This window comes from Euprymna scolopes, chromosome 40 (assembly GCF_053919585.1).
Source record: "Euprymna scolopes isolate OS-2025 chromosome 40, ASM5391958v1, whole genome shotgun sequence".
Classification (NCBI taxonomy): Eukaryota; Metazoa; Mollusca; class Cephalopoda; order Sepiida; family Sepiolidae; genus Euprymna; species Euprymna scolopes.
The window spans coordinates 66,838,284-66,859,911 of NC_136521.1; the positions used below are offsets into that span (position 1 = coordinate 66,838,284).

Consider the following 21,628-nt stretch of genomic DNA (forward strand, 5'->3'; position numbering starts at 1 on the left):
TAGAAGATGTTTACATTTTTTTTTGTTATGAACTGCAATAGAATATTTCTTTGTAAATTTTTTTTTTTTTTTTTTTTATCCTTTTGCAGAATTTTTTCTGGATTTGTCAAGGATGTGGAGGCGAAACCTTCTGGCGCCCCATGGTCGGACGGCAAAATGAGTTTCGGGACTTTGCTGGCTGAATATTCGAACGGTGGAGGTAATTAGGTTTTGCCAATTTTTTTTCTAAGAAATGCATTGTATTTATTTTTCTTGTAAAGATTGAAATTCATTTTTATTTTTTTTACCTTTTTTTTTTTCGATTGTAGATTCTATAGATGTATACAGTGTTCGTAGCTTAATAGTCAGGTTCTTCATCTTAGTACCAGTAGTTTGCTTTGCGTGCTGTTAAGCTATTTGTTTTGTACACAATTTGTCTGGTGGTCAGCTGCTGCTACTATTGGTGTTGCTGTGAAAATCGAAAACAATTCCTTTGCTAAATCGATAGTTGATTTATTTCGATGATGATATATATTTCTGCAAATATGACGGAAGACATTTTATCGTTCATGATTATTAAAAAAAGAAAAATATTTTTTAAGTCGGCAATGCTGTATTGATAAAAAGGAGAATAAAGACATGTAAAAACACTCGACTATCTACAACCACTATATCTGATTTCCCCCTCTTTATCTGTGCCTAAATCTAAATGCAGATTTCTATGAACAAATCTTCTTTCTCTGAACTGCCCACCTGTGGAACACACTTCCACTGGTCTACTTCCTAGTTGAATACAACATGGTAAGCTTCAAATCCAAATAAGCAAGTTCTTATTGAGCCATCCCCATAAATAATCAAATTCTTTTACTGTCATCGTAATCGGCGAAAGTGCCCATTTTTATTGATTGTTTGCCTGCTCTAGTCGGGGATCCACCACAGTGCGCCAAGGGTGACTTAGTCAACAATACATTGTAGTCTTCTACATTGCACTGTTGAGAACCTACTGTTGATTTTATAAAATTATTTTATACAATGGCTGGAATTAAAGTTTAAAATGCAAAAGTCAAGTATCATGGTTTGATTGTTCTCTAAACAGAAACATTTAATTTGAATGTGCCTTTGTCTTACCGTGGAACTTACTGTTGATTTTATACGCCCGGCCCTTCAGCTTTTGTGGTGATAAAATTTCTAAAGTGTACTGTGATGTTAGGCTGTATAAAGGCGTTAACTTTGATCTAAATATGACATTGCCAAGGCTGCTGTAACGGTGGGCTCCCTCTACCAAGCTAGAAGATTACCTGCAGCTTTATCCTATATCTACCCTATACCTCTACAAAGCCACCATCTGCTGCCTCATCTGGACTGGTGCATATACTGCTAGTCTTTCGCTCTTAAACAGGATGCAAAAAGAGTCTCATATGTAAGTCCCATCGTTGCTTTTTTTTTTTTTTTTTTTTCTTCTTCTTCAAAGTTTTCGAAAGTCACCTCTCTTTTCGATTGACTAGCCTTAATTTAAACCTTCACCACTTCCGGTTTGGTGATGGACGCAATGGCAAAGACGTCACTTTTAAAAAAAATTTTTCTTGTTTTTTCTCCTGTGCTTTTCCTCCTTCATGGTCGAGCCTGCCTGCTACCACTTTTTTTTTTTTTTTTTTTTTTGCTCAACACACCTCCAAACACCCAGGCAATGCCAGGCCCCCAGGCTAGTCTTATTTATATAAAAATAAAAACTAGTTGATTGCTGTACATGACATTTGGAATATGATATTTTTGTTCCATCTTCTTCAGTTTCAGAATGATAGTTATTATATTAGTGATGACGCACGTAGAGGGGGTTGGTGTGTGTGTTTTTTACTGGAGAAGAATTTGTTACGTCGCTCGCCTGTCATTGCTGCTTCTCTATTTTTTTTTTTATTTTTTTTTTATCTGCTCCTCTATTTTATTGGCACAGATAATGTCAAACATTCCACCATGCATTGTCTTTAAATGTCTGTGAGTCTTGCTGACCTAATCTCTAGGAATTTTACGTCTCCCCATTTTAACTTCTTTGATGCCATTCTCAGGAGCACCCGCGTCTATGCTTCTGACTGACTTTCCTTTGATATTATTACCGGGCACCTGAAATTATCCAATACAAGAGTGACTCCCTGTCTGAGAGTACATCTTTCAAACTGCTTGGCCTAATGTTCACAGGAAACATGAGTTGGAACAATTATATTGAAAACATTGCCAGGGCCGCTGCGAAAAAGGTAGGCTCTCTCTACCGTGCTAGAAAACTACTGACACCTGAAAGTATCCTGTACCTCTATAAGGCCACCATTCGCCCATGTATGGAGTATTGTTGTCACATCTGGGCTGGTGCATCTGCTGCTAGTCTCTCGCTCCTAGACAAGGTTCAAAAGAGAGTCGCCGATCTGATAGGCCCTGAACTGGCATCTAAGCTTCAGCCTCTGTCCCATCGATGAAACGTTGCATCCCTCTGCCTGTTCTACAAGTATTTTAATGGTGAATGCTCTGACGAACTACAGACACTTGTGCCCCCACGATGTAGACACCCCCGACAAACCCGACAGGCAGCTAAATCCCACCCGCACACAGTAGAGATCCCTAGATGTAAAAGATCTTTCTACTGCAGTAGTTTCTTCCCCAGAACCGCTAGACTCTGGAATTCCATTCCAGGTCCCTGCTTCCCTAACTGTACTGACATGCAGAAGTTCAAGTATAACGTGAACCAACATCTTGCTGCCCAAATCCCAACATAGTGCCCCAGTAGTTGCTGCCCCTGATAGTAACCCCCTACACCAAAGTGGCAATGTGCCTTGTTTGGGGTGAAAATGTAAAAAAAAAAAAAAAAAAAAATCATAAAAAGTTTTTATTTACCTGTTATCTCTTCCTTTTTTAATTTTTTTTCTTTTTTTTTTCTTTAGGTGGTTGGGTACATGATGTGTCTTTTTCACCGAGTGGTGACAAGTTGGCCTGGGTTGGACATAATTCAAGCATTTCTGTTGTCAATGCTGCTAACGGACAACAGTAAGTTCAATTCATTCCCGTATATCGGATTCTATTTTTCTTTCAGTTTTTCTCTTAAAGATGAAATGTTTTTAGTCAACAATCCATCAGGAAACGTGTAGAATAGTTAACAGTTGATTATTTACGCAGGAGTTAGTCCAAAACGTGGGTTACTTAGCTATGATAAATAAGAAAATACAGTGCTTCTGCAGTATAATGGAATTTAAAAAAAAATACATTTTAAGTAAAAATACACTATTACGTACTTGCATGTAATGTTAAAATTAGTAACAATTGCAAAATTATGGAAAACTATAGTAGAAAAATAATTACTAGTAAAAATAAGATTTACAGAATTAGTTTTATCGTATTTATTGAGTTCTTAAAATCCAAGGGAGGTAACTGCAATCTATGATTTTGACAAAATAATATTTTTCTTTTTTTTTTATTTGGTTCTTGTCCAGAATTTCATCATTAAAAAGACGAAATAAAGAAAAATCTTTGATGCACATATCCATAATGAAATGAAAATATATTCCAAAAATCATGTAAATTGATCAAATAATTTAAGTTTATAAAGAAAATAATTTTTAAGTGATTAATAATACATAGGCATTCCAACATAAATCTACAAAGTTTGAATTATTATTAAGTTATCTCTTTTTTGATAGTCACTCTCTGGATGCTCATAAATTTTTTTTATTTATTTATTTAGAAATAAAACTATTTGATTAATTTACATGATATTCGGAATATATTTTCATTGCATTAAGGGTATATACATCATACATATTTTTCTTTTTTTAATATAAGGGAAATTCTGAACAAAATCGTTTTTCAGTCATAAATACATAATTTTATTTTGTTTCTGTATTTTTAAAAATTTTCTTATGTTGCAGGATGGCTACTCTGAAAACAAACTTTTTGCCTTTTGTATCGTGTACTTGGTTGAATGAGTCTAGCATTTTGGGTGTGGTAAGTTGACAGTCAATGTATTTTTTTATAATTCAGTACTCAACAAGTTTGATTAGAGTGAAAAAAAATATGCAGTTTGGTTTGTGTAAAAAAAAATAAAAAGATGTGTAATAAACTTTTCACAGCATAATTTTTTATAATTTTTTATAAATTTTTTATAATTTTTTATAATTTTTTTATAAATTTTTTATAAATTTTTTATAAATTTTTTATAAATTTTTTATAAATCTTTTATAATTTTTTATAAATCTTTTAATTATTTTTTTATCATGTGATTTGACTTGGATTTCTAATAAAAACAAAACTTGCTTGAAATTCAAAGTTCAGCCACTTGGGTTTTTCATTTTTTTTTTTTTCCTTTTTTTTTTCTTTTCCTCTTCTTTCCTTTCCTTTCCTTTCCTTCTTTCCTTTCCTTTTATTTCCTTTCCTTTCCTTCTTTCCTCTTTTCCTCTTCTTTCCTCTTTTCCTCTTCTTTCCTCTTTTCCACTTCTTTCCTCTTTTCCTCTTCTTTCCTCTTCTATCCTCTTCTTTCCTCTTTGCTTTCCTCTTTTCTTTGCTTTGCTCTTCTTTCCTTCTTTCCTTTTCTTTCCTTCTTTCCTTTTCTTTCCTTCTTTCCTTTTCTTTCCTTCTTTCCTTTTCTTTCGTTCTTTCCTTTTCTTTCCTTCTTTCCTTTTCTTTCCTTCTTCCCTTTTCTTTCCTTTCCTTTTCTTTCCTTTCCTTTTCTTTCCTCTTCTTTCCTCTTTTCCTCTTCTTTCCTCTTTTCCTCTTCTTTCCTCTTTTCCTCTTTCCTCTTTTCCTCTTTTCCTCTTCTTTCCTCTTTTCCTCTTCTTTCCTCTTTTCCTCTTTTTTCCTCTTTTCCTCTTTTTTCCTCTTTTCCTCTTTTTTCCTCTTTTCCTCTTCTTTCCTCTTTTCCTCTTCTGTCCTCTTTTCCTCTTCTGTCCTCTTTTCCTCTTCTGTCCTCTTTTCCTCTTCTGTCCTCTTTTCCTCTTCTGTCCTCTTCTTTCCTCTTTTCCTCTTCTTTCCTCTTTTCCTCTTCTTTCCTCTTTTCCTCTTCTTTCCTCTTTTCCTCTTCTTTCCTCTTTTCCTCTTCTTTCCTCTTTTCCTCTTCTTTCCTCTTTTCCTCTTCTTTCCTCTTTTCCTCTTCTTTCCTCTTTTCCTCTTCTTTCCTCTTGTCCTCTTCTTTCCTCTTGTCCTCTTCTTTCCTCTTTGTCCTCTTCTTTCCTCTTTGTCCTCTTCTTTCCTCTTTGTCCTCTTCTTTCCTCTTTGTCCTCTTCTTTCCTCTTTGTCCTCTTCTTTCCTCTTTGTCCTCTTCTTTCCTCTTTGTCCTCTTCTTTCCTCTTTGTCCTCTTCTTTCCTCTTTGTCCTCTTCTTTCCTCTTTGTCCTCTTCTTTCCTCTTTGTCCTCTTCTTTCCTCTTTGTCCTCTTCTTTCCTCTTTGTCCTCTTCTTTCCTCTTTGTCCTCTTCTTTCCTCTTTGTCCTCTTCTTTCCTCTTTGTCCTCTTCTTTCCTCTTTGTCCTCTTCTTTCCTCTTTGTCCTCTTCTTTCCTCTTTTCCTCTTCTTTCCTCTTTTCCTCTTCTTTCCTCTTTTCCTCTTCTTTCCTCTTTTCCTCTTCTTTCCTCTTTTCCTCTTCTTTCCTCTTTTTTTCCTCTTTCCTCTTTTCCTCTTCTTTCCTCTTTTCCTCTTCTTTCCTCTTCTTTCCTCTTTTCCTCTTCTTTCCTCTTTTCCTCTTCTTTCTTTTCCTCTTCTTTCCTCTTTTCCTCTTTTCCTCTTCTTCTCTTCTTTCCTCTTCTTTCCTCTTTTCCTCTTCTTTCCTCTTTCCTCTTCTTTCCTCTTTTCCTTTCCTCTTTTCCTTTCCTCTTTTTTCCTTCTTTCCTCTTCTTTCCTCTTCTTTCCTCTTTTCCTCTTCTTTTTTTCTTTCCTTCTTTCCTCTTCTTTCCTTCTTTCCTCTTTCCTTCTTTTTTTTTTTTTTTTTTAACTGTTCTTTTTTTATTCATTTAGGGTTATGATTGTTGCCCTCTGCTTTTCGCATATTCCGACCAAGACCAACTGAGATTTATGTGTAATTTGGATATTCCAAAGGAACAGTCTTCTGGCACTCAAAGGTACAATTTTAGCTTTACATATTTTTATTCATTTGACATATATATATATATATATATATATATATATATATATATATATAAATGACAAAAATCATATTCCAAATTTCATGGTGTCGACCATCTTACAATTTATTCCTTTAATTCAATTAACATTTACACTTTTTGACAGTATCTGTTTTGTAGCATAAAATCATTGGTTTAATTATTATATCAATCAGTGAATCTATTTTGCCCTTAACTCATCAGAAGAAATAGGAAAGGGTAAAATAGATTCACTGATTGATGTAATAATTGAGTGATTTTATGCTACGAAACAGACACCGTCAAGAATTGTGTCAACTGAATTAAAGGAATAAATTGTAAGATGGTCAACATCATGAAATTTGGAATAGTTTCCAGATTTTTTCATAAAGCATTTAAAATTGTCATAGACTCTGGAAAATTAAGTATTTTATTGTTACACATGATATGACTGACCAATTTTTATGATTTCGAGTTCAAATGAACAGCTACAGCAGGAAGCGGAATACACAGTACTAAAGCCTGATTTTCATAACTCATGAATTTCAAGAATGTAATCTGCACTTTAGAAGAGCGATATGCAATAAAATTCGGTTTTAAACTTGGAAAAAAAAAACTGCTACAGAAAATGTATCGGAGGCTTCAGATTGTTTTTGGACCATCTTGCATGAATCGAGTATCCGTTTTTGAGTGGCATAAGAGATTCAAGGAAAGCAGGGAGTCTGTGAGGGATGATGAGGGTTGTGGAAGTAGTAAGGAAGTTACAACACTATAATTGATTTGTCAAATAAAGAATTTCATGGATAAGGGTCGGCATGTGCCTATAAAGACAGTAAGTGTACAGTTTGATGTCGGTGTGGTAACTACGTACAATTATTCACGAGGACCTGAAGATGTATGTAAATCCATCCTTATCGCAGACTATTTGACAGTTCCTCACCCTCCCTATAGTCCAGATCTTGCTCCTTTTAACTTTTGGTTATTCCCTAAGCTCAAGAAAAAAACCTTGGAGGCTGTCGTTATGAGACAATTGAGATGACGAAAGAGACTGTGGCAAAGGTCATTGACACGCTCACACAAGAGGACTTCCATGGAACCTTCCAGAAGTTGTTGGAACGGTACAAGTGCATTGCAGCCGGAGGAGATTACTTCGAAGGGGACTAAAGTTTCATGTGTGTACTACCAATAAAAGTGCCCATATGAAAAAAAGTCCAGAAACATAAATCCCATAAACTTCATGAAGTTCTTAGAACTGCACGCCTGTGGAAATCTCTTCCGTTTATCTGCTTTCCAGCTGATTACAAATATGGCCGTCTTGAAGCCCAACGTAAACAAGTTCTTGATGAGCCGTTCCTCTTAAGTAATCCAATTTACCAAATTTACACTTCTAACGATCACTATATTGTCCTTTTGACCACCATACCCCCTTTAACTCTTATCCTCGAGTGACTTCTGGGCCTTGAAAAGTGGTGATTCCCTTAAAAAAAAAAAAAACCTTATTGAAGGCACTTCGTAAATATCAACTTTGTGGGTGTTTTTGTCATTTTGTAGTTTTAGACGGACATACAAACATCTCTCCTTTTATATTATAGATTTTCCCTTCCTCTCACCGTTTAAATCTTCATGTAACGATGAAAAATGTGCATGATGACACAGATTCTCAGAATTTTTGCTTCATGTGAAAATGTCGAATCCTTTTATGACCTGAATTATGATTAAAAAAATATTTAATTTTAGTTAGTTTAAAAGGTGATAAGATTGTGTTCAAACTATAAAAAATTAGGAAGTTCAATAGTAGAACTTCCACTGAAAATTTTTGCATTTCATAAACGTACCTTGATTATTATCCATAGTGCGTGAAAAAATTGTGTTTTTGACAACAAACGAAATCCCCCCCCACTCTCTGTAACATAAAGGGTTAAAAGAACGGGTAATTATTTTTTTTTTTGTCTTTCAGTGCCATGCAAAGGTTTCGCGATTTGGATCGAATGGCTGTCGTCTCTGATGACACGAAGAATGTAAAAACTCTGCACCAGAACACCATCACGTACGTTTCCATTTTATTTATTTATTCATTTTTTTTTATTTTAATTTTTTTTTTATTTTAATTTTTTTTTTATTTTAATTTTATGCGTCAAACTTGCTATTTGATCAGATTCCAAACGTCATGTACAAAAAAATGTTTCTGAATTTTTGCAATGAGAATTTTAAATTTAGATTATTCAGACTAATCTTCTCATCTTGTTCTTTTTTGTCTGCAAAGTAAATTGTGGCGTAACGGATAAAATACTAAGTAACATCAAGTTTTAAGTGATCTTCTTTTGGAGTTTGAGAGTTCAATCCTCAATGTGGACAATACTAGTAATACAATTGATAATTATGACTTGGTACTTGTACAGCTTAATCAAGACATTAAAAAATGAAAATATCGAAAAAAAGGTTATATTGTATGTATCCGTTTCGAACTGAAGATCTCCGAAAAAAAATTTCACTTAATTTGATCGAGTAGTTTTTTTTTTTTACAGCGGAAAAACGCGTTTTTATGAGAGTGCATGGAAGGAAGACATCTTGGATTTTTAAAAATTTTTGTTTGGAGTGTAGAAACGCCACGGGGAGATAACTCCATGTAAAGTGCCGACACTCCCTCCCTATCTTTAATTCTAGCTTTTCTTCCTAAAAATCGAACCTTTTGCTCGGTATCATAACAAATTTTTTTTTTTTTTGCTGTAAAAAAAACCCCCAAAAAACTACTTGATGAAATTAAGTGAAATTTTTTTTTCCAGAGAACTTCATTCCATAACGGATACGTACAATATAACCTCTTTTTTCAATATTTTCATTTTTTAATGTCTTGATTAAACTGTAAAGCACCTAAAACTTTTATCTAATCAAAGCAGATAGAATGAGAACATGCTATATTCTGGATTGTATGTAGGGTTTCATTTGAAATTCCATGCACATTCCGTAGTTTAACGATGTATATGTGAAAGAGATCAAAGATAAAAATTGATTGAAATGTGAGAATAATAAAGATGAGTTCAGCGGGAGGCTGAATAATCCAAACTATCAGGCATGTTTTTTTTTTTTTTTTTTTTTTTTTTTAATTTTTTTTTTTCAGTTTTGTTTTGTTTTATATTTTGTTTCTTTATTTATTTTTTCATGCATCAGAGTTATTTTTATCACATTCTAAATGTCATATACTAACTACCATGCACCACCAAGTTTTGTTAGCTACTTCCCATCTTAACCTGTTGTTTGTTACTTGGTGTCGAGTTTACGCGAGAGTAACTGTTATATGCGAGTTATCTGGTGCTGCCAGATCAGGCTGTCTGAAGAGACTGACTTCCTGACCTAAAATGCACCAAACATTGATGTCTCTTTTTTTCTTTTCCCTTTGCAAAACTTAATCATATTCTGCAAAGTCAAAAGCAAAAACAATTTTTTCTTTACAAAACAACCAAACCAAACACCATGAATAAATATTTGAAAATATAAAGAACTTGAAGCAAAAAAAGTTTTTTTCTAAATGACTGTTCAGCTTTAAATAATCCGAAAAAGCTTGTGTGTATTCATATCCTCATCCATCTACGGCATAATCACGTTGACACACCGGTTCCCGTTAGATCATCGAAGTTAAGCAATGTTGAGCCTGGTCAGTACTAAAGTGGGTGACCGTTTGGGAATTCCAGGTGCTGTATGTGCTCTCTGCTTATCTCGGCATTGTTTCCAGTCATCTTGAACCGCTCTTTTCCATTTGTATGTAACAATGCCGACTCAGGAGAGATTGTGGCTGGAGATTGTGCAACCCTTGCTTCATAATTACGCGTGCAGCTACCCTTACAGGGGGTATCCATCATTTTTTGAAACTGAAAAGAGGCTTCCATCCTCATCCTTGTTGTTTCACCACGTTTCAGCCAACTCATCCTCTGGCCTTCTTCAGGTGATTAACCGCGATTGGATAGGAATGCGGAGTCTTGTAACTGTGTTCCCAGTAATTACTGCCTTCCATAGTTGTTGTCTCGCCACGTTTTGGCCAAGTAAGCCTCTGGCCAGCTTTGGGTAGGATTGAAACCGCTATCTTCAGATAATGCTCACCTGGAATCGTAGAGCGCTCAACGCTATTGTCCACTGCACCACGGGCCCCGAAGACTAGAGGACGAGTTGACCGAAACGTGAAACAACAATTATGAAGATAAGTCTGCGAAAGAGTACATAAAACCTCATCTCAAAGGATTGCAAAAACGAAAACAAAAAATAAATTGTTGATATGCCATAAAACAACCAAACCAAAAACCATGAATAAATATTTGAAAATATAAAGAACTTGAAGAATAAAAAAATTTTTTTTAAATCACTCGATTCGGCATTGAATAACCCGAAAAGGGTTGATATGCCATAAAACACGACGACCAAATCTGCACTTGACTGATGACCGCCCACTAGTTCAGTCTTTCTGGGGATGCAGAGGAGCGACAAGGCGATTGTTGGGTGGATTTGTGGTGTTCATTTTGATGACTTAGTTTTGCAATTGAAGCTGAAGGTACCCAAGCTGGATTCAGCTCTGCACTGCAATCATCGGCAATGTTATGGACACGTTGAACAAAGTTCTGATCGGATAAACAGATGCATCTATACCAGTGACATTCACCCTAGATGAATTGAGCTGGTTTCCTCTAAAGGAGGAAGTGTGAAGGAAATTTTTAAATCATAAGCAATCTCCAGTTGTATGTAGATCCTCGCCAGGGGAGATGACGTTAGGTCTTTGCAGTTCTTGCAACGTGTTGATGTCCTATATACAGCGCCTGGTATTCCCAAATAGTCACCCATTTGATACTGGCCAGGCTCAGTGTTGCTTACGTGACGTGACGTGATTAGAATCAATGTGCCAAGATGATTATAAACAGACGTAACTTGTTATAGTCAGTATTGTCTGCTCTTTTGGTTTCTGGTTTTTGTTCTGCAGATGGAATGACAGTGACAAGCAAGATATTGTCCCTTCTGATTAATGATTATCTTCCTCTCAGATAACATGAAAGGCTCACCCTCCCTTTCTCTGTTTTAAGAACAGCTTTCTTGCCTGTTTGACTGTGTCTAATTGGACCCCCCGACAAAGGAAGGATTGGATCTAGTAATTCACTTGTTTGTTCACACTTTTCTCAATAACCACGCCTTGGATTTTTTTAAATTTTGCACAAACATTAGTCATGGTGAAAGTAAATTTTTCACTCGTGGAGGGGGGATTTTCAAATGGTCAGCAGAAACTGGAAGTTAAAAAGAGCAAACAATTTGGACTATGGCCGATGTAACACGAACATACATCGTCAAACCTCAATTTCCGAAAATGAAAATTATGTGCTTTTTTTCTATTTCAGGCAAGCCATCGTCTATTCTGGAACCAAAGAGAATTGTTCCAAATTCTCAACCTCAGGTGTTGATGGCAACTTGATTATCTGGGACTTCAAGGTTGGCTCAAGAACATTTTTTTTTTTTTTTTTTTTTTTTTTTTTTTTTAATCAATTTTGTTCATTTCCATTAAATTGTATAGTCGGTTCTCTTCTGTAACGATTTATCTGTTTATCGCTGTCACTTATTTATATACTAGCATTTCAGCCCGGCGTTGTTGCCCAGGTGTTTGGATGTGTATGTTGAGCAAAAAAAAAAAAAAAAAGTGGTAGTAGGAAAGCAGGCTCGAACCCGTACCGCGAAGAAGGAAAAGAACGGGGAAAAACCCTGACGTCTTTGCGGTTACGACCACCGCCAAACCTGAAGTGACTCATGTTTAAATTAAGGCTACACAATCGAAAGGAGAGGATGACTTTAAAAAATATCGGTGAAAAAAGCGCCCCCCACCTTTAGAAAAGTGCGTAGTTAAAGGTGAAGATGTTAATGTTTTTAGCTAATTTTTTGATATTTGTCGTATGAAAGGTCGAACTTTAAAACGATACTGATCTTGGTAAAATCCGTCGCCTTTGTCGGATGTTTTAGGCACACATGCAAACATACATACATACATTTATATATTGGTAACTGAAAATTTTCGACCCAAACCAATGAAAAAGCTTGCCCTATCTCTGAATACCCCCTTTATGTAAAATTTGAAATGTTTAGACCAGAAATTTTCTGAGTAATTTGGAAGAGACCGCAGAGGTCAAATTTTTTTAAACTTTGACCCCTATTATGACCCCTTAACATTTATTGTTTTGGGTTCAAATCGAGTTATTAAGTTAGATCCATGTCCAAGGAACCTATATCTAAAATTTCAAGTGTTTAGACCCAAAATTGTCGGAGGAGTTTGGTAGAGTTCTCAAAAGTCAAATCGTTGAACTTTGACCCCTTAACAGCCAAATTTCTGGCCGAAAACCAAGCACAAAGATTTTCCCAAATCTCAGTACCCTGTATATCAAATTTCGAGTCTTTAGACTTAAAATTGACAAAGTTATTGCGTAGGGAAATGTACACACACACACACACGTTAACTTTTATATATAGATTATGTTTGTTGCACCACTAGGAAAATGCTGCTAATAAATACACTCTAGCTTGTTGCAGCCGTTTTCACAATCAAACACAGAGGCGGTTTCATAAACAACATTGTATTTAATTATTTTTCCTGCCAGTGGTAGTAGGACGTGTCGAGCAAGGGTGGTGGAAGGTGGAGGTTGGGGTGGTGAGCTAACGACATGACAATCTTTCCATCTCTTTCTTGTCTCTTCTGTTCATCGAATCTTCTGCTTTTATTGGTAATTTTGGGTATTTAGCAGAGAAGCCAACAAACAACTATATGATAAAAATAAAAATATACAAGAAATGTTATCGTAGCCAATAAAAATTAATTTTATTCCTACCTGGCTCATTGGTTCTGGATATGACCTTAAACTATATCCGATGGTGAAGGCCCCAGCTTGCAGGCTTTGGGGAGTGTGGAGCCACCCTTTAATTACCATTGCTCCCAGGTCCACTCTGACCCGGAGTGGTAGTACCTGTTAGGGTCCCAACTATGGGTTAAATAGAAACTGATTTGAAAACAATAAATATATTCTATTAAAAAAATTTTTCTTCAAAATCTTTGGATTTGGCATTAAATAACCCGAAAAGGGTTGATATGCCGTAAAACAAAAACAACCAACCAACCAACCAACCTGGCTCATTTGTTTTGGTTTTCAAGTAGTTTTTATTGCTCTTTATTTAATTTAAAAGTTTTTCCAAGCGGATTTGAAAAATTGGCAGCATCTTTTTTTTTATTTTTTTTATTTTTGGAGTGAGGTTTATAGGTGATTTTAATTTAATTTTTTTTTTTTTTTTTTACGAGAGTACCATGAGTAGTATAAACACCCCAACCTCCCCATGTTAAGAATGGCTTTAAGAATAAACACCCTTAACCTCGAAAGCCGTTCTTAACATGGGGGGGGGTAGTGTGTTTCTACTACGCTGGGTATTTTCATAAAAAATACCATAAAACTTCAAAACGAGGTTAGCTTCTTTCAAAAAAGATTATGACACTTTTTTTTTTTTTTTTTTTTTCCAAATCCGCTTGGAAAAACTGAATTTTTGAGATTAAATAAAAAGCAATAAAAAACTACTTGAAAACCAAAGCAAATGAGCTAGGTATTGGTATAAAATTAACTTTTATTGGCTACGGTAACATTTATTTCTTGTATGTATATGTGTGTGTGTGTGTGTGTGTGTGTGTGTGTGTGTGTGTATATATATATATTGTGTGTAATCGTTTGTTGGCTTCTCTGCTAAATTACCACAATTTGTTCCATCAGAAGTCAATATGTGTACAAAGTCTGACCTCGAGTCTCTTTATACTTCGTTACATTTGCTAACCTGGAATTTGTGTGTGTGCACAATCTCCCAATTCCTTTATCCAACAAAATTATAACAGAACGGACGTTTTTTATTTTTAATATAATTTATGTTTCCTCTCTTTCTTTCAGTCTCTGGAGAAATCGGTTGCTGACCTGAGAATCTAGAAACTGCAGGCAACTACTTGAGTCTTTCAAACCCTCGAGACGCTGAATGGCATTTCCTCCTGCAGATGAATTTGTCATTTCCGGATGACAGAAATGCCTTTTTTCCTCCCTCACTCATTGTTTTTTTAATCCTTCCCTTGTTAAACCACTTCTTCTTTTTTGATTAACTTAGTATCCAATATGCGTACACATACGTGGGCACATTTGCATACACACACACACACACACACACACACAAAAAAAAAACATAATCAATTTCTTAAAAATAGTCATTTTGACATCAATTCCAAAACCGAATCAAGACGGTAAACCTCTGTATATATATAAAGTGCTCAATATCTTTTCGGATAGAGCTTTATTATAACAATAATAAATAATTTGTCTCATCTGAACTTTTGGTGCTTATTTTGTTTCAAACCTATTTTCAAAACAAAAAATAAAAAAAAAATCTTTATGATGTACATACTTGTCACAGAACGAAGATGTCATATTCCAAAAATCATATAAATTGATCAAGTTGTTTTTTTTTGGGGGGCTTTTTTGTAAATAAGAAAATCATAATTTATGACTAAACAAGATGCTGTTTTGATTCGCCGTGTTTTATAAACAAGGGGAGACAACTCAATTCGAACTACCAAGCACTTTAATGGCTACAATTTGCCTATTAAAATTGTAAAAGAAAAAAAAAAAAATGATTTTCTATATATAAAAAAAAAAAAAAAATCAATTTTCATGATTTTTGGAATATGACATCTTTATTCCATGACTGATATGTACACCATAAAAAATTTTTCATACAATTTATTTATTTTTTAATAGATTGGATTCTAAATAAGCATCAAATTTTTTACTGCAGTTTCATGGATTTCTAGTCATCAGCTCTTTATGATGAACAATGTTGCATTTGAATTAAAAATTTGAAGGATGGACAGCCGTGAAACTGCAGTTAAATGTTCAGATAAGTCTGGTTGGTTATATATATATATATATATATTAATCTAAATAGTTGAATGCCTTACCCACTGAAACATGTGTAAGGTAGCTGGCGCTTTAAACCTTGCTCTTAACCACACTCCACCATCACTCTCTCCCTGGGTTAAAAAAAAAAAAAGTATTAATGACAAAATAAAGACAAAATCATTTTGATTATATTTTGTGTTTTGTTTTTTTTTTTTTTTATTTCAAAAAAAATTTTATTTTTCTTTCTTCTAGCATTTTGGCAAAGACGACATGAGAATATTTTTTAATTATTTAGAATTAAGCATTTTTTCAATTGGTGGTTGAGAAAGGTTTCTTGTAGTTAAAGAACAGATTTTTGTCTCAAACATTAAATGTTAACATCCATTTATGTCCCCTCGTTGCACGACAAACTGGAGATTCCTTTTTAAGGATTCGGCCATTGCTGTGAATATTTTTGTTTTCCTTCGTGTTTGTTATAGAACTTGGCGTTATTTCGAACCCAATTTCGTCAGGGAAATGGTTTGTGAATATTAGGAATAATAAAGATTTATTATTTCCCCCACTCTATATCTGTGCCTAAATCAAAACGCAGATTCCATGAACAAAGCTTCTTTCTGTCTGCCTGCTTCCCTCCGGACTACAACTTGGATGTCTTCAAGTCCAATGTTAACAAATTCCTAATGAACCGCCCCCTTAATTAAACACTTCATCAAATCTCCACACTAACGTAATGTACTTGCAATAACCCTTATCCCTGAGTGGCTTCCGGGCCTTGATAAGTGGTGATCACTGTGTAAAAAAAAAAAAAAAAAAAAAAAAAAAAAAAAAGATCCAAGGATTGACCCCTAAAGTACACTCTTTTTATATATATATATATATATAATGAACTAACAAATTCGCACCTAATCAACCCTCTTCTTACCAGAGAGAGAAAAAAGGTAAAGAAACGGCCTTTGGTTTGCTGAAATTGGATTTTTCGGTTTTCATTTTGAATTCCGCTTTCATAAATAAGCGTTTGTTGCCTGATGAGGTCTCTAGTTACTAAACACTAGAAGACTGAAACATGCTCATGACTGTGTAGCAACAAACTACTGCTTATGTAAAGACAAATTGAAAATATTTATATATAATATATACATATATATAAAATATATAAGAGAGAGAGAGAGAATAAATGACAAAAAACATTATTCAAGCACATCTGATTGAACACGACAGTTCTTTCCGATTTTGTTGGATTTGGATAACTTTTTAATTCGCTGAGCGATCTTTTTTGTTTCAGCTATCACATTGTATATCATGTAAACTATAAATGCACCAAACCTCAATAAAGAAAATGACAACAACAATCGCTCTTGACGATATTCGGATGTACCGATTGAAAGCGCTTGAGAAAAATATGTCCGAACAACAACTGCTGGACACCAAATATATACTATGCCATCGTGTTCAAGCAGACAGGCTTGAATAATCTATTTCTGTAGAAATATATTTTCTTATAATATATATCAATCCTTATTTAAGAAGCTCAATGTAATTACAGAGCAATATAGTGAATAAATGACAAATTATATTCCAAAATTCATGATGTTGACCATCTTATAATTTATTCCTTTGATGCAGTTGATTTTTACAATTTTTGACTGTGTTTCGTAGCGCAAAATCAATCACTTAATTATTATATCAATCAATGAATCTATTATGCCCTTAACTCATCAGAAAAAATAGCAACAATCAATTTGTCAGAAGGGAATGAAGTGTGATTTGACATAATTATAATCCAAAAATTGGGACAGAAGCTGCATATACCTTTAATGTTTCCATTTTGAACTTGATTTGATAATTAAGTGATTGATTTTGCACTATGAACCAGATACTGTCAAGAATTGTAAAAGTCAACTGAATTAAAGGAATAAATTATAGGAGGGACAACATCATGAATTTTGGAATATAGTTTTTGTCATTTATTCTTTGTATTGCTCTGTAATATAGAAATGGTCAGAGGTCAGCCAATCAGATTGATCGGATTAGTCTAGGAAGACTATTATTTTTGAATTGGAAAAAAAGAAAGATTATGTCTAGAAGGTTATGATCCAGTTACGAAGAGTGAAACCCCATATCTGTCGAAAGTGCAGAATTCCTCCCAGTGATAACTGGAGGCAGTAGGAGGACTTGATGTTAAGAAGGAAAAATAGGAACTACTTTCTCTAAAGATGATTGTGATGATGTTGCTCCTAGGATGAAATGTAGGAATTTATTATAATGACTAAATGTATCTAAAATGGTGTTCTAAAGTTACATAAGATGGTGGCTAATAGTAAATAATAAATTAAGTGGCATTTGTTGTTGCAAACCTACGGTACTTTGGTCCAGAGGGGAATTTCTGCAATCTATATATATATATATATATATATATATATATAAAGATTATATTGGCCCCAATATATAGTAATGATTTAAAAAGTTAAAAAAAAAAAAAAAACCTACATACCTAGTGCGTCAACATTGGGAATCGAAACTGCTGCAAGGCTAAAAATTAGAACCTAGAACCAATAGCTATTACGTTATGCATGCATATTCGTAATTCCGTTGTTTGACCTTCGCCTGGCAAATTCCATCTTTTTAATTTTCCACACTTTTGCACAGATTTTCCCTGGCTAAAACCCAAATATAAAGTTTTGCATGGGTCTGAATACCCTATATATTAAGTTTCATGTCTGTAGACCAGAAACTGACACGAGTTTGGTAGGCAAAATATTTTAAACAAATATATATACACATCTATACTCCTATAATTTTTTTTTTTTTTTTTTTTTTTTTTTGTAATGATATTCATATTAAAAACCCTTTTTTTCTCTTTATTTAAAAAGAAAATACAACTTTGTTATATATGGATTATGCAATTACATTGACTAGCAAAAGAGCTAGCTTATTTGCATATTCTTTTAAACATTCATTTTAATTAATTTTCTATTAGTTTTTTCGGGTTTTCTTATGAGATGATCATAATTGTAATTATATTCATGCAGATATTCTACATGATTTATACTTACGTAATATTTGCATAAAAACGTAATAGTAAACACAAACCTCTTTCTATATATATATATTTATGTATGTGTATATATATTTATGTATGTGTATATATATTTATGTATGCATATATATATATATATATATATATATATATATACATACACATGTTATATGATAGGGGTGCGTTTGAAATGAATGTTTCTCTTTGGAGCACAACTGAACCATGATATTGTCCAATTTCTACTGTACACTCTTTAACCCTTATCCTCGAGTGGCCTCTTGGCCTTCATAAGTGGTGATGCCTATGTAAAAGAAAAAAAAGATATTTGACTTTTGCATTTTAAACTTTAATTCAAGCTGTTATATATAAAAATAATTTTATAAAATCAACAGTAAGTTCTCTACAGTGCAATATAGACTACAATGTATTGTGGATTAAGTCAGTGCGGGGTAGATATAAAGTTTCCTCCTGGTGCACCGCGATTGGTTCCCCCAATTAAAGCAAGCAATCAATCGATTTGATTGAAAAATGGTCGTTCACTGATTTCGATGACAATAAAAATATGGGAGGGTGAAACATTCGTTTATCTTCTTCATTCAATCCCGGGCAACGTCGCTTCTTTCTGCTCGTTTAATGCTGAACCCGGTAATTTTGGAAAAAGTTTTTTTCCTTGAAATTCTTTATATCTTTAAATATTATTCATGCTTGGTTTGGTTGTTTTGTAGATTAACTTTTTTTTTTTTTTTTTTTTTTCCACTTTGAACATGATTAAATTTTGCAAAGGGAAAAGAAAAAAATAACATCAATGTTTGGTGCATTTTAGGTCAGGAAGCCAGGATCTTCAGACAGCCTGACCTGGTAGGCGCCAGCACATCCAAGATGCGAATAGTAATCCAAATAACATTAACCGGACCTGAGCTAATTCATGTGCAATATATTGATTTTTATCATTCTGTAGATATTCAGCGTCAATGGAGACGCTCTGATATTATTGTAGCTTTTTTGTTAAAACTGCAAATATGTTTATTCAAGCTAGCATGAACACCCGGTGTAGCCCAGTCGTAAAGTACACTTAAATATGATATTTTAATTTTTGCAGATTTCGTATATATATTATTATAGAGTTAATATTCTTTAGATTTTTTTATATTATAAATTGCAATTTAAAAAATATATATATATATATATATATATATCCATATCACTTGCGTGCATTAGTTTGAATCGAAACCGAAATAAAAACGTATGAAAAAATATAGGTTTTTATATTTATATATATATATATAAATATAAACTTGAGTTCCTTCAGCCAAAACCAAAACTTATGAAGAATTCTTTGTAAAATTATTTATGAAAGAAATAGAAGAACATAACAATTAAACAACCCGGATGTAAGTGTGACACACAAAAGAACACGCTATCGTATTAATATAATATTAACAATCCTTATCTAAAAAAATTCAAAAGATAATGTGAAATTCGCTTAATCTTTCAAGTTAAAGAAGCCGAAATAGCATTTCTGATTATTGGTTCGTTTTCAAGAATTTCTTTGGCTTTTTGGATTGGACAGTTCTTCAGGGATGCCACAAGTGCGATTGGCACGATTTTCTTCTTTCCCAGGGAATGCATCACGTGAGACTCAACCGAGGCTGCCATTATATCGTCCGTCAAAATGTCAGTCTCGTAAATGGAACGCAGAAGAAATTTCAAGGATTTTGTCTCAGATAATCTAGAGAATCTTTGGATAATTCCCAAAGATCGATGGAACAATTTATTGTTGCTTGGTTTCATGTCAATCATAAGGTTCTCAAAGACTTTTCCCTTCAGAATATGCGCGCCGGTCGAGATGGAGTTTAGAAAAATCTTTGCAGCCATTTCACAGAACGGTTGGCACCATAATTTTGCTACATCTGATCCAACCATGGATTCCTGGTTTTGATAGGGAATACAAAAGTTAATCGTAATCCGTTGATCGCTTCTCGATACAGGAATTTCTTCGACTTTCCATACAAAATTTGCTACAACCACTTTGCATTTAATTTCTGAAACAAAAGATGTAACCGATTCCATATTTGAGTTGCACACCAAAAAAACCACAAGATCCGTTTCTCGTAGACTCCGACTGGTTTTCTTTTGAAAATAATCCAAAGATATTGAATACTCTTCTTCGCCGTAACGTGTCAGGTCACCTTCATCATTTAAGAGAGATGCGTAACCTCCGGATAAGAACCCTCTGCAATCATTGAAATCAGCTCCGAATGTTGGCGGACATTCTGACGCATCAATCAGTCCCATGATTCCGATATTACGTTCACCTACGTAATAGATGTGTCCACCGGCTTTGTTTAATGCCTGCCCCGACCATTTGATTACTTGCGATAGGTTCTCTGTTTGCTTGTAGACGTCTTTGCAGACATTTTCGTAAGATCGGATCCATTTTTCAACTTCGAATAGTTTCGAAGGATTCCGTGAAACATGATAGAAAGCTCCGGTGAATATGGTTTCCAGAATGATTTTTGTTGCAGTACCACCTTTCATCCTGCTTGACCCACAAATAGCTTCAGGGCCCACAACGGGGTTGATCAGGAATGCAACACCTTTTAAGACTGCTTTCAGATAATTTTCCATGAGATCGTAAAAACTACGGTTTCCTAATTTCTCCATTTGTTTCGTTCTAGCTAAATTGGCCGGATTAAACCCGATTAAAACTGGAGTAAATATATTCAAGTTTTTTAAGCAAAAGTCAATTTGCCCAGCCACGAAGGGCGCTGACAGTCCACATGTTATGCCAATGTAGAGGACACGTTTTTTGTCTGAAGCAATTTTCCTTAAAACTTCAGCTCCCACGACTGGGTCGTCTTCAAAGGTTTCCTGTGAGGTAAACAGCGCTCTGTCACCCCCAGCTATAATATACTTGAAACTGCAAGGCCTTTTTGTGTTTTCAAGGGTTTTAAATAAAACGTTCTTGACGTATCGAACCGCTAGGAAGGCCAAACGGCCAGACGTTCCGCAGCCCGAAATTACAATCTGATTATTGAACCCAGGATCTTCTAAAAGCAATTCGACCTGGCGTTGAACGAGGGTAATCGATTCCAAAACGCGTGGACTTAGTAGGCTTTGACTTGGGGCGAAATCACCCCAACCGTTGAAGATTTGTGAATCACATTTTTCAAAAAGCTTTATAATGTCTTTTGGTGAAGAAACGACGTCTATATTTCTTGTTAATTCGTTTATTTCTTCCGTTATTGGAGTCGCCATTATCGCATAGAAATTATTAAAAAAAGTCGTTCTGTTGATCGAAGTAGTCCAAAAACAAAATGTCGACTTACCCTCGTCGTGTCGAGTTGAACAACTGCAAAAAGATAAACTTATCTCCTGCGGTTTTAAACTCGTAAAGATAACAGCTAAAAAAAAAAAAAAAAAAAAATAAATAAATAAATAAATAAATAAATAAATAAATAAATAAATAAAAATAAATAAATAAATAAAAAAAAATAAATAAAAGAGAAGAAGATTAAAAAAAATTAATCAAAGGGAAATAATCGGATTTAAAAAGACGAGTTATTTCC

The 21,628-nt window shown here is 34.2% G+C and overlaps 2 protein-coding genes and 1 pseudogene across 2 annotated transcripts in view; 2 read left to right on the forward strand and 1 right to left on the reverse strand.

The window, feature by feature from the left end:
• The window catches only part of LOC145265593 (actin-related protein 2/3 complex subunit 1A-like), a 47,618-nt gene extending 33,331 nt beyond the window's left edge, over positions 1-14,287 (forward strand). The window contains exons 7-13 of the mRNA XM_080121600.1: positions 90-199; positions 2,907-3,009; positions 3,888-3,963; positions 5,962-6,065; positions 8,044-8,133; positions 11,459-11,549; positions 14,027-14,287. Of these exons, the coding sequence (XP_079977726.1) occupies positions 90-199; positions 2,907-3,009; positions 3,888-3,963; positions 5,962-6,065; positions 8,044-8,133; positions 11,459-11,549; positions 14,027-14,062 (610 nt within the window). The 3' untranslated portion in view covers positions 14,063-14,287. The remainder of the gene's footprint in view (positions 1-89; positions 200-2,906; positions 3,010-3,887; positions 3,964-5,961; positions 6,066-8,043; positions 8,134-11,458; positions 11,550-14,026) is intronic.
• On the forward strand, positions 9,670-9,787 carry LOC145265772 (5S ribosomal RNA; annotated as a pseudogene).
• Positions 14,288-19,416: 5,129 nt separating the features above from the next.
• On the reverse strand, positions 19,417-21,492 carry LOC145265592 (glucokinase regulatory protein-like). The gene has a single exon (XM_080121599.1). The coding sequence runs from the start codon at positions 21,315-21,317 to the stop codon at positions 19,551-19,553; it is 1,767 nt and encodes a 588-aa protein (XP_079977725.1). The 5' UTR covers positions 21,318-21,492; the 3' UTR covers positions 19,417-19,550.
• Positions 21,493-21,628: the final 136 nt, after the last annotated feature.